General features: G+C 46.2%; 1 protein-coding gene across 3 annotated transcripts in view; it reads right to left on the bottom strand.

The window, feature by feature from the left end:
- Positions 1-14,199, bottom strand: part of CPNE8 (copine 8) — a 2,424,038-nt gene that overhangs the window by 1,032,235 nt on the left and 1,377,604 nt on the right. For all 3 annotated transcript variants that reach the window (XM_069629223.1, XM_069629224.1, XM_069629225.1), the window contains one exon: positions 1,751-1,854. In XM_069629223.1, coding sequence (XP_069485324.1) covers positions 1,751-1,854 — 104 coding nt within the window. The remainder of the gene's footprint in view (positions 1-1,750; positions 1,855-14,199) is intronic.

Raw genomic sequence — 14,199 nt, 5'->3', positions numbered from 1 at the left:
GCCACTGACGAGTGTGGGTCATATAGGCCCATCTCTCTAATTAACTCTGACGCTAAGGTCCTTGCGAAATGTCTGGCCCTAAAACCGGAAGCTGTACTGCCAGGCCTGGTTCCCCACTAGATACCCTGGCCACCCCTGCAAAGAAGTTACCACGACAGCTCAGATCGCACCCCGTAGTGGGCCCGACAGTAGCCAAGTGGCATAAGCTTCGAGCCCAGCAAGGTATCGATGTCAAAGCAGCACCCACATGGATGTCGGTAAAAGGCCTACTAGCACTCGACCATGTACCTACCATTCATCCATTACAGGACGCCCACTGGGCACGGTTCAGGATCCTGGATCTATGCGATGGCCCTAATCTACATACCTTCTCTGAGGCCGTAGGAGCACTGGCCGTCCGCACGTGCCACGGGCTGCAGTATGGCACAATTTGTGCCGAGATAACGCGACACACTACGGACGCCTCAAGACAGGCACCTCCGGCCCCCTGTGAAATAGAACTAAACCGCCAGACAAACACCCATCCATGACTCTGTGAATTCTACTGCATGGCCTTTCCGAACAATGTGGGTAGGAACTCTGCCCTGGCGGCCTTGTCATTTGACCTCGACACCCCAATAGAGACTGGGGATATATATCAATTCTATACAGCCATTCCCGGAATGCCCCTGGACTTGAAACATAGGGAAATCCAATTTAAAATAATACAGCGCATATACTACACGCCATCGAAAATGCACAAAATGGGTTTGACCCCCTCCCCAAGGGGCTGTCGCAGATGTAAAACACCTGGCACCATGGGCCATATGCTATGGTCAGCCCCAAGATAACGCCCTATTGGGATATGGTACATAGACTAGTCAGCGCTCGTATCCCTGAGGCAGCTATTACACTGACCCCAGTAGATCTGATATTTGGGGCCAATTATAGAGAATGGCACACAGACGCATCTGCCTGTAGAACTATAAGCATGATAATATTTACTGTGCGCAAACTGCTGATAGTAAACTGGAAGGGCACAACACCGCCCACAAAACCACAGTTCACCGCTTTTGTGTCTAAGATCTGCCCCCTGGAGTACAGCGCACAAAGAAGAACAAACCCGGCCAGAGCCGCATTGGCCCAAAAATTCTGGGCCCTCTTCAATCTCCCCCGAGGGAGGCCGTCCCCCCTCGGGGAAATAGACACCACGACGCCCGTGATACCTCCCCTTGCACGTGAACACCCACATACCCCCATCACTCACCTATAAGCGCCCACCACGCGACCTGACACCCTAACCCAGGCACACTACTAACAACACTAACTATACCTGGCACATACCTGACCGCACCCAAATACATATGGCGTACCGTTATACCCCGGATCTAGAGGTTGTTTTCTATGGTTTTCTTTGGGGATAGTTAACATTGGAGGGAGGTGAGTGGAGGGGGGCTATGCTTGCGGGAAGAGTGTTCCGGTTAGAAGGAACGAATTGTTGCGCCGATCGAGGCCTATATATAGCACAATGGACAATAAGGGCCCACAGCAGGAATTTTCCCCCATGCACATCGGAGGAGGGGGGCTGCCACAAAAGGGATAAGCTCTGTAAATGGTGGAGAACGGGCTCCCTCTATTGTGTAAGATGTCATTTCTGTCCTTTTGCTCCCTTTGTTTGCTTTGTTGTTCCTTTTCTGCTGATGTTGGAACGGATCAATAAAAAGATTATACAAAAACAAAAAAATCTTTATGATGTATTAATAAAAAGTACCTGCCATCTTCATTGCTTCGATAAAAGGCAAGGAATGGATCCGATTTTCCAAATAAATCTTTCTTGTCCAACTTATTAGCACAAAACTGCATCAGAACAGCATCCTGTAAAATGCATACATAATTATATGAAAATAAGAACAACAATTAGATATACTTTGATGACACATAGTAATGGCATTATACTCAAAGAGATTGTGACATGCACCACGTCAGCAATGGCAATCCATGTTGACTAATATATTGAAGATAGTAAACAAAGCAAACACACCGGAATACAATACATTTCCCCAATTAATGACAGGCGTCTGCATACTGATGGACAGGAGGTAGACAGGAACATGTGGCTGGCCACTTCACATTTGCACACCTGGCTCATTACTGAGTATGCATGCTCCAGGTGTACTCCCCGGCCCTATAAATTAAGTGTCCCACAGGCCATAGATGGTGCTCTGCTGGTGACAGTAGTATTAGTAGTGTTAGAACTCTTGGGAATTGCTCTTGGACGGCCCATTTTTCTCAAAGGAGATGAAGATTTGCTCCCCTTTTACATGGATATAAAAGAACAAGTTACTCACCACATTGAAAACTGTACTCCCAGTCTGTAGTACCCTATGCCTCATGCCCATTGGATTTAGTCCCCAATGGTGGTAGAACTGGAGCATGATGCATATCAACATTGAATAAAAAGATAGCACTGAGTTATTCAAATGTGCAGATATGGCCATGTCCAGCGCGGTTCCTCCTTGAAGCATGCTGCCTCCCCACTGTTGCTTTACTCCACAGCAATTTATTACAGGCTCTTTTCAAGGAGGGCATGGGTGGGCCATAGGGAGGAAAGAGGGCTATCCATTTATTGTATGGGCCATTTATATTGTCCTTAGTTTCATTCTAGTTTCTTAGTCCCGGAGGAATCATACCATAACTCGACTTAAACATTTCGCATATCACTAAAACTGCAACTTTGCTCAGTACCAAAATCCTCACCCCCATAACACCGACTAAGTGGAGCTGGGCTTGCAGGGGTGTCCCCCGCTTCCATAAAATGGAGGGAGCGGGACAAGAAAGTTTGACACACATTTATTTTTTTTTTTAAAGGGACCCTACGGCACCAGCGCCGACCTACGAAAGTGGGTAGGAACTGACGCTGCAGGGATAGAGGGGAGTTAGCAGCACACTTGTGTGTGTGCCGCCAAAAGGTAAGTGCATTGGGGGTCGGGAGTGGGTAGGGGGATGCAGGGCCCAGTGATCTATGTGATCACGGTGCTGCGCCATAATGGAAGTCGACATTTTTCGTGGTCGACATTACGGGAGGCACAGTGATCACATAGATCTGTGCCGGGCTGGGGATGAAGCCCCTGTTCCACATTGTCTTGTTCCCAAGGCAAATGCGTTGCCCCTAAACTATCCTAAGAGTACATTAGTCACTATGGTAAATAAAAAAAAGTTACTCGCCTAAAGATGAACAAGTTACTCCTTACCTGGTAACGTTCTTTCGATGGGATGTTCCTCCGACGTATTCCTTATCTATGATATTTGTATCTCCAGCTTGCTGGCCTCGGAATTTTTTTTTCCGCAGTAGAGTGCGCTGTGCGTCGACGTCCGTCGAGTAGGTGTTCCTCGACAGCCACTGTATCAACACCGACGTCATCATGCCTATAAATGGCCACGCGCAGCGTCCGTTGCTCAGTTCCGTTTTGTAGAGTAAGGTAGTTATTGCATGAATGGTTACTACCCTTGAAGGAGCGTAAGCTGCAACCACAAGGGAAATGTTACTGCGGGATGGATGGGAGGGGCGATAAGGAATACGTCGGAGGAACATCCCATCGAAAGAACGTTACCAGGTAAGGAGTAACTTGTTCTTCGAAGGGATTGTGTCCTCCAACGTAGTCCTTATCTATGATAGACTCCCATAGCAGTGGTATGTGATTGGAGGCGGGAGTAAGAGATGCCATATTACTCTTTAAGAATAAACAGAGTGTAACACAGCTTTGCCAAATCTAGTCTCTTGACTAGAGGAGGAATCCAGGCTATAAAATTTGGTAAAGGTATGTGCGGACGACCATGTGGCAGCCGCACATATGTCTCTAATTGCTACCCCTCTTTGAAGAGCTGAGGAGGCTGCGATACCCCTGGTCGAATGAGCCCTTAGATTTTGAGGGGGCTCTTTCCCTGCCAGTTTGTAGCATTCCAGAATGGCTAAAATAATCCATCTGGAGATGGTTTGTTTGGTTATTGGTAATCCCAACTTATGTCCTGCGTAACCTACAAAGAGTTGGTCTGCTTGTCTAATTTTAGCAAGTCTACTGATATAAAAACTCAAGGCTCGCTTAGGGTCCAGCCTGTGTAGTCTCTCTTCCTCTTTCCCCGGATGGGGAGGAGGATAGAATGAAGGTAAAGTAATCTTCTGAGTAATGTGAAATTCAGAAACTACCTTTGGGAGGAAGTTAGGCTTCACCAGTAGAACGACTTTGTCCTTGTGAAAAATTGTATGAGGAGGTTTACAAGATAGGGCTTGTATCTCGCTAACCCTTCTAGCAGATGTTAATGCTACCAATAAAACAGTTTTGAGGGTGAGAAACTTCAATGAACAGGAGTGGAGTGGTTTAAAAGGAGCACCCTTTAGGAAGTTTAAAACTAGATTTAAGTCCCATAAGGGAACTTGGAATGGTCTTGGAGGGTAAACATTAGTTAGACCTTTCAGGTATTGTATTACCAATGGAATTCTGAAATACGATGGCTCCTCTGCAGTGCGCTTAAAGATCGATAGCGCTGCGAGATAGCCCTTAATAGTGCCAACTTGAAGGCCTGAATTTGCCAAATAAAGTAAGAAGGATAACACTGCAGGTTTACCACATGAAAAGGGTTCGATATTCTTTTCTCTGCACCAGCTGCAAAATTTATTCCAACGGCAGCGGTATAGAGTTTTAGTTGCTGGCCTTCTGGCCGAAAGCAACACCTCCATGACGTCATCTGGAAGGTCCCAATCCTTGTACCTCAACCTTTCAGATACCAAGCGTGAAGATTGAGGGTCTTGATGGCTAGATGGAGAACCTGACCTCCCTTCTGCGAGAGAAGATCCTCTCTGTACGGTAGACGAATTGGAGGATGGATGGACATGTCCAGAAGGTCCGGGCACCACGTTCTCCTGGCCCAATCCGGGGCAATTAGGATCATGGTCTTCCAAAACCTTCTCAACCTCCTGATCATTTGAGGAATGACAGGGACCGGAGGAAACGCGTACAGAAGTGGGAACTCCCAGTCCACTACGAAGGCGTCTCCTAGAGCTCCTCTCGGGGGAAATTCCCTTGAGCAAAATCTGTCGAACTTCCTGTTGATACTGGTGGCGAACAGATCCACTTGAGGGGTTCCCCAAAGGACGAAGATCTCTTGAAGGACTTCCTGAGCTATCTCCCACTCGTGGGAGACTGTGTTCTGCCTGCTCAGAGCGTCCGCTGTCAAGTTCTTCTCTCCGGCTAGGTGAATTGCCAATAGAGAGATTCCTTCCTGAATTGCCCAAAACCAGAGCTGCATCGCCTCTCTGCACAGTGGCAGTGACTCTACGCCTCCTCTTTTGTTGAGGTAGTGCATGGCCACTGTATTGTCCGTCATTATCAGGACGTTTCTCCCCCGTACAGACGGCAGAAAAGGCTTCAGTGCCAGTCTGATGGCTCTCAGCTCCAACAGGTTGATGTGTAGTCTGGACTCCGATGGAGACCAACGACCGCTGATGGTCAAGTCGTTGGCATGGGCTCCCCACCCCGTGAGTGCGGCATCTGTGACTACTTTTATCTCCGGCCATGGTTGCCAAAACAGTTCTCCTTTCAAGATGTTCTCAGGGGAGGCCCACCATTGAAGGTCGTGGGCTACCTTGTCCGGAATCCGGAGGAGATCTGTCATCCTCCCTGAGAATTGTGACCACTGAGTCCTCAGTGCCCACTGAAGGGATCTCATTCTCAGGCGAGCCTCTGGCACAAGGGATATGCAGGATGCCATGAGGCCTAGCAACCTCAAAAAGTCGTAGGCTGGGAGACGTTGGGCATTTTGAAACCTGGTGACCAACTGCAGAATATCTTGAGCCCTCACCTCTGGTGGCGAGGCTTTTCCCAGGGATGTGTCCAGGACTGCTCCAATGAACTGGAGTCTCTGTGATGGTATCATCTGTGACTTCTTTAAATTGAGGGAGAAGCCCAGCTTGTGAAGGAAGTGGCAGACATAATCTAGTTGGATCCGAGCTTGTTCCGAAGAAACTGCTCTGATCAACCAATCGTCCAGGTAGGGGTAGACGTGAATCCCTTCCCTCCTTAGACTTGCAGCCACAACCGACATTAGCTTGGTGAAGACCCTTGGGGCGGAGGTCAGCCCAAATGGCAGAACTCGAAATTGATAATGAGAGTTGCCAATTGCGAACCTCGGGTACTTCCTGTGCTTGGGATGGATTGGCACATGGAAATAAGCATCCTAAACGTCCAGAGATACCAACCAGTCCTGAAGCTGGAGGGTCTGAAGGATCTGAGAGAGAGTTACCATCTTGAACTTGTCCTTCCTGAGGAACTTGTTCAATTCTCGTAAGTCCAGGATGGGTCTCAGTCCTCCGTCTTTCTTTGCTATGAGAAAGTAGGGGGAGTACCAGCCCTTGTTCCTGTCCGCTACAGGTACCGGTTCTATGGCACCTTTCTCTAGCAGGTCTACCATTTCCTGCAAGAGGAGCGGATCCGGCACTTTCAGAGAGCTGTTCCCCGGTGGATGGCTCTGAGGGATGGGTAGAAAAGGCAGGCAGTAACCTTGGGCAACGGTCTCCAATGCCCAAGCATCTGACGTGATAGCCTGCCATTCCGTCAGATGGTGAGTTAACCTGCCCCCTACAGGTGTCTTGTGATGGGAGACCTTAGAGTGGTTTGGGAGCGGCTGATGCAGTTGCCGAAGGTAAAGCGGCTCCTGCTGATGCGGCTTTCTTTCCTTTACCCCATCCACCACGGGTAAATTTTCCTTGGCCTCTTTGAGCCAGCCGTCCTCTGCCTCTTCCATATGAGGAATAATAGTGAAAGGATCTTCCTTTCCAAGAGGATCCTGAGGGACGAAAAGTAGTTTGGCGGATTGCAGCTCCTAGTGACTTGGCTGAGTGACTTGGCTGCTGCTTTAGATGTTTGCAGTTTTTCCAAACTGTCATCCGCCTTTTTACCAAACAGGGAAGAGCCATCAAAGGGCATATTTAAAAGTCTGGCCTGTACGTCAGAAGCAAAGCCGGACTTTCTCAACCACGCATGCCTGCGGATTGTGGTACTTGCCGCCATGGCCCTGCTGATACTGTCAGCAGAATCAATGCCAATTTGAAGGGACTCACACATTGCATCTTTACCATCTCTGATGATATTTAAAAATGCGTCCCTTTCTTCTCCTTCCTGGAGGCAGTCAGCCGCTGATGAAGCACACTCCCAAAGAGTGTGGCTGAACCTAGCGAGCGTACAAGTCGCATTTATAGATTTTAAAGCCATGCTACAGGCCAAGAAGAGTTTCTTAGCCATGGCATCATATTTTTTATCAGCCCTATCCTGTGGAGCAGTGGGGTATGCAGATGTACTGCCTGATGAAGTTGCAGCCTGGACCACCAGACTCTCTGGAGTAGGGTGCTTAGATAGGTATTCAGGGTCAGCAGCAGATACCCTATATTTCGCTGAGAACTTCTTGTTAACTGCAGGGACAACTTCAGGAGTTTGCCAGTTAGTTAAAATCTTTCTGGACCTTTATCCAGAATATCTGTGAGGTCATCCTGTTGAAAAACAGGTGAAGGCGCAGACCAACCCATGAACTCCATAATTCTTGACATTAGGGTTCTATAAGGGGTTTCAGCATGTCCCCCTGGGTCTGGTTTGACAAATTCCACTTCTGGGGAAGTGTCTAGGCCACTTCCTTCCTGTAATGCATCCTGAAGGTCTTTCGACCTTCTTTCCTCAGAGGCAAAAGTATCTGGTTCAGGTGATGTGGTCCTCTGTAGCCCAAAAGGCCTTTCTTGATCAGAATCTTCCCTTTCTTCATAAATGGAAGTTAAGGGGGGATGCTCTGGCCTGTGAAATGGTATAAAACCCATCTCTAAAGCAGAGGGAGCCATCATCAGTGGCCTTGAAAAGGTTGATGTCGTCGACGCCGATGTAAAAATCCTCGAAGGTGCCGACAAAGGCGTCGAGAAAACTGGAAGAGGCCAACGTCGTGTTGGAGGCTCTCGGTGTAACTGTTGGCTGTGGAGTAGCCGTGGGTTTTTCTTTTATCGGCGTCGATGTCGGCGTCGACGCCGGCGTCGACTCGATCGACGGATGCGTCGAAGAACCCTTCGATAACGGCGTCGATGGCACCGATCTATGCTTCGAAGGGGCTTTCGACGATGGCATTGAAGATGCTTTACTTCCCGATGGCTCATGGCACTTTCGGGTCGACTCTTTCGCCGGGTGCTTCGACTCACGGCGTTTAGATTTTTTGGGCTTTTCACCTGGGGTATCACCCTCAGCTGACTTCGAGGGGGTCCAGGCCGCTTTCTCGAAGACGCTGAGCATCTTTTTTCTGAATTCCTCCCACTCAGCCTGAGAGCTATGTTTTGTGGGGCAATTTACTCTTTCAGGGGAACTAGAAGACGACGACAAAGGAGATCTTCTACGTCTCTTTTTCGAGTGTCTAGACCTCGACGAGTGGTGGGAGCCACTTCGAGACCTAGACCGAGAATGCTTTCGACGGTGAGCTGACGAATGTCTCGACTCTACCGCGGAAACTTTCGAGGAAGTTAAAACTGACTTACCTCTCTCGAGTTTCCCCTTACGCTCCTTCAAGGCTTTCGCCATCATGGATAGGCATTCCTCACACTCCGAACACTGGTGTTCGATTCCCAGACACCACAAACAGATCCTGTGAGGATCCGTCAATGACATTTTCTTCCCACAGTCTCGGCATTTTTTGAAACCGGACCGAGGAGTCGTCGGGTCGGAGGAGGAAGCCATCGAGTACGAGTCGGTTTTCTCGAGGAAATATGAATATATTTCGACTGACGAACTGAGCAACGGTATTCCGAGGCACACAAAGCGCGGAAAAACGGAACTGAGCAACGGACGCTGCGCGTGGCCATTTATAGGCATGATGACGTCGGCGTCGATACGGTGGCTGTCGAGGAACACCTACTCGACGGACGTCGACGCACAGCGCCCTCTACTGGGGAAAAAATGTTTCCGAGGCCAGCAAGCTGGAGATACAAATATCATAGATAAGGAATACGTCGGAGGACACAATCCCTTCGAAATAGTTGTTCAGTACAGGTGTCTTTTGTAAATTCATATAGTTATTGAATGTTTCCTGGCGTTGTGGTATAAAGCCCCTTGTTAAAAATGCATGTTTCCCATAGCAATACATATAGGTTTACATCATTATGTATAGGTCATTAAGGACTTTACAGCTTGTTTTAACCGCATAGGCACCGGGTCTGCTGACCTGTAAACTCTACCCTTAAAGACACACACCTCAGAGGTGATCATGTGAGATTAACAATGGCAAGCTCTGGGGAGGCTGGGTGGGGCACATTTAAATCTATACAAGGTACAAATGCTGGAGAATTATACCAATTGCTATAGGTAAACATCTCCAGCACTGAATCTTTTATATATTCACATGCTTACTGACTACGAATATGAGTGAACAGTAATCAACTGGGAGGTGGGGCCAGAGGTTGATTAGGGTCTTCAGCACAGCTTACTCTATGACTGTGTTGGTTCTGACATCTTTGTCAAGGTAGTGGTGTCTGCAGAACACACTCAAGGTTTTGCACATATATGATTTGCAGAGTTTCTTTAATGGGGTGATAGCAGGAATAGCTGCGGTTGCCACCTTTCCACTTGTAGAATGATCAGATTCTCTGACAGGCAACTGGGCAATATAAGGTCTGTAACAATGTTTAACGCGATCAACGATCCATCTAGCATAGCTCTCAACTCACACGCTTTTGGCGGGTGTCACCCGCCTTGTAAAGGGCTGACTCACCCGCCAAGCCTCCTGCACGCCCATTCATTCCAATGGGCGCCTCACCCGCCAAAAACAAAATCGGGTGATTTCACCCGCCTTTACGACACAAATGGTTGAGAGCTATGCATCTAGTAATGGCTGCCATTCCTTACGTACATAGCTTTTGCTGCATAGCAGTAAGCCATGATTAACTGCAAAATTCCTATGATCTCCTTGATTCTGTCTATAAAGTAACAGAGGAAATAGTTCACATCCAGGTAATGCACGGCTCACTCCACTTTGGACGAATGTGTTCTAATAAATATAAAACTTCCTGGTTAGATGGTATTACAGCAATATTTTAGGAAGAACTTTTAGATATATTCCTAGTCTTACTTTGTCTGGGTAAACTTTAAGTAAGGCACTAAAAGTGAAAAGGCTTGAATATCTCTCACCTGGCGTGATGATGTTACGGCAATCAGAAAAGCCATTTTCAATGTGACAAATGTCAAGTTTGCTGAATTCACTGTCTCAAAAGGGTCTGATGTTAGTTTCAAAAGAACTATTTTCAAAACCTAACAGGAGTCAATGGACCTCATTACGAGTCCGGCGGTAACCGAGCCGGAAAAACTGGCAGGTTACCGCTGGACTCGTATTACCATTCCACCTCTGTGATTCCCGGAATTACTGGGGCATTATGACCCCGGTGACCCGGGAATTCCGGAGGCGGAATTTTTACGTCCCCATTCCCATGGAGTCCCAAAGGATGGGATGGGGACAATGGAAACACCGGTTCTGTCTATTACAGAGCCAGTGTTTCCATTTCCGCCTGCAGGCGAGTGGTGTTAAACCCGCCAGGTCAGACCTGGCGGGAGTGACACCTTCCGCCTGTAGGACTCTTAATCAGCCGGTCCGGAAAGAACGGTGGTGGCGGTTTTACCACAGCCATTCTTTCCGGACCGGCAGGGTCGTAATGAGCCCAATGTCACATCAGTTGAAATTCACAGAGGAAACCCGTAGAAAGTACTTGATTAATGGGTGCAAGAAAAGAGTTTCTTATTTGTACCTTTACTTATATCTTGCGATTGAAGCCCATGGAACATTTATTGATAAAGGCTGAAAACCAGTTTCTGCTAGGTGCAGTCAACACAGCAAGATTTCCTTAGGAAACAAGATGCTGTATTGACTTTCTCAGTATCACAACACATGCAAAATCCTTCCTGTTTCCTAAAATATGTACTGCTCCAAATGTATGTTTTGGAGTGTTCCAAGATTTGCATGAACCTCAGGGAATGGTTTTAATGTTATAAGATATATAAGATATCAGGAGTCAAACTATCAGATTCAAAGAGCCTGGGCTGTGGTAAAGAACTTGACCTTGAATCAGATGGTCCTTGAAGCGATATGGTTCAAGACAGACATGAGCAGCAGATCAGAGGGCCAGAGTTGAGGGGTCCACAACATGGCAATGAGGATAATTTTGCATTCTTTCCTCTTGAACTTTTTAACCACTCAAGCCACCATTGAATATTGGTTAAAGGCATTAAGAAACTTCTGAAACCACCTGATTCTCTGAGGGAAAGGCATGACATTTTGCCATGGATTGTGTTGTCTTTTTCTGGCATTCCTCACAGGTGGAAAATTAAATACATTGTCGACTGACTCAACAAAGGCATCTGATTGTGTCCTTCTGAATCGATCGAACAGAGTGTTTTGAATTCCTGGAAGGTGCTCCCAGTGCATGTATATAAGCATGGTATTTATAATGCATGAACTTTCACTTCAGGGATGATTGTTTTTAGATGCTCTGACTGCTGCAAGTTCTCAAATAGAATTTAATGCTGGTACACTGCCTAACCCACATGTTCTCTGCTACAATCAGTGAAAAGCCAGTTGTTGAAGTGGGGTATACATGAAACCCTTACAACCTCAACTGAGCTGCTACTGGGACCATAACTTTTGAAAACACTCTGAGTTCAAGATGCAGATTGAAGGGCAACCCCATGGATTTTCAATACATGTTTCCCACTCGAAATATATATATCCTGCAATATTTTCTGTGATTAGGGATATGAAAATATGTGTCCTGCAAAACTGAGGCAGCACAACAAGTCAATTGGCTAACACTGAGGAAGAATATCCACTGCAGATATTTTATGGCATGTTTGACGTTTTGTAAACTTGTTTCATCAGAAATAGCCATTGAGGCCGCATTATGGAAACCCTATTTGCCAATTGTTTGTCTATCGTTGCTAAAACATCCTTTCTTAAAATGTTTAAATGGGCACTGCTGCAACACTTTTTGCATATCCACAGTGTGCACTTCAAGTATCATTTAGAGCACCAATGTGCCTATTATTTTACTATTAATAACAATTTCAATATACAAGGCAGTTATTTTTCCAGACAAATTTTAAAATTCATCACGTTATTTTAACTTAGTAAAAGATCAATAATACAATAATAACATCACACAGTCAATCTAGACTGAAATACATCATGTTATCATCATTCAAAGGAAGTAAAATTCTTTCAGTTTTCCAAAACTGTTAAGGTCACAAATATGTGGTTTCTTTTGGGATATGCCTCCAGAATGATTCCTTGTTTGTTGTGCTCAAACAAAATGCACATTTGTTTAAATAATGTTCCCTTAGATCAAGTAGATATAAACACTCAAAATCAAACACTGTCAACACTACCTTCTCCAGAACGACTACTGACGATCTCTCTTGTAGGCAGCAAGTTCATCCTGAATCTTATCTAGTGCAGCTGGGGTCAGCATCACTTGTTTGACAAATGTCCTCATGGACACTGCCACCAGAGAGCCAACAGGTTTTTAAGCCATTCTTTTACAATTTTAAAGGATACAGTGTTTTGAAATGTTAAGACCTGTGTCCCAGACAATGGGCAGAAAAGTGGTAGAAAAATCACCCCTCTCCTGATACTTTTTTAAGGGAAAGTGGTATTCTCATTTGAATCTACATTATTACAATGAAAAGAAAATATCGAGGCTGAAAACAGGTTTTTTTTTTCTTTTTTTAGGTCATTTCAATGTAAGTATATGCGGGGAGACACCCTGCAACCCCACCTCATACTCCCCCCACATTAATTATAACCCTAACCCACCCCCCACATATATTTGCATTGAAATTCGGCTAAAATAAATTGAAGTTTTGCCCTCAATGTTTTCAGCCGTGTAGTATTCAACTTATACCTCCTCCTCATTCTATGTCCTGCTCCATGTTGACCAAAGGCTTCTGTAACTCTCTGCATTAGACCTATGCATGCGACTAAATCCTTGAATGGAGATCTTTGCTGAGTTTGATTATGGGGACTCCTTTGGGATATTATAGTTTTCCAATGGATCATATTGTGGGGCTGGTACTGGGTCTGAAGGGTCAAGAGGCTGGTTGCTTTCATCAAATCAGTTACCTGATTGCTCGTCTGGCTGTTCCAACTCCATAAACACAAAAGGAAATCTGTCAATGCCCTCCTCTTCCTCATCCAAGGGGAAAATATCTCCTTCATCAAGCTGTCTAGTAGGCCTAGCTTCTGGGCATGGAATCAATGCTTATCTTGCCTGATATTCATCTGGAGCCAATGTATCATCATTGAAAGATGCCTCAGCATCTGCCTTCCTTCTTTTTTGCTTCTCCATTTAAGCTTGTTTTTTCAAGTTCTTTCCTTGACATGTTCATTTCATGACTTCCATTACTTCAACACCTCTGAGTTGTTTTTCCTCTTTTCTTCTTGATGTTGAACCTTCATCAAATGCTGAAGACGTGTGCAGTATTTTGTCATCTGTGGCCGGCATTGAAATGGCTAATGCTGCACCTTCAGCATTGAAGAACAAGTTACTCTCTTACCTGGTAACGTTCTTTCGATGGGATGGTCTGACGACGTATTCCATATATATGACAGGTAATCACCACAGCTGTGCTGCCTTCGAACATTTTCGGCGTCTGCGTCCTGCGTCGATGTCATCAATACGCTGTCCTCGAGGGCCTCCGTCGAGCCGACGTACCCGGATGTTATAAGTAGGACGCTTGATGCCCGTTGCCTCAGTTGTAGTTTTTTTCCCCAGAACGTGTGGTAACAATCTTCTGCCAGTATGACCACAGAAAGCCTTGGGGAAATGTAAGCTGCAATCGCATAAGTAATTCTGTAACGGGGCAGGTAGGGAGGGAGCGAATTGTAATAATTCGTTGGACCATCACATCGAAAGAACGTTACCAGGTAAGAGAGTAACTTGTTCTTTGAGGGGATTGGGTCCTCCGACGTATTCAATATCTATGACAGACTCCCAAAGCAGTACCAACGTATGGAGGAGGGAAATGAATTTAGAAATTTAGAGTGCCCAATCAAATTGCAGAGTAAAGGACCACCTTGCCAAAGGCCACATCCTGCCCATGTGGATAGAATCTAGGGAGTAGTGTCTGACAAACGTATGGACCAAAGCCCAAGTGGCTGCTT

Source organism: Ambystoma mexicanum, chromosome 12 (assembly GCF_040938575.1).
Source record: "Ambystoma mexicanum isolate Mex_15411 chromosome 12, UKY_AmexF1_1, whole genome shotgun sequence".
Taxonomy (NCBI): Eukaryota; Metazoa; Chordata; class Amphibia; order Caudata; family Ambystomatidae; genus Ambystoma; species Ambystoma mexicanum.
This window is presented reverse-complemented; position numbering and strand designations above follow the sequence as displayed.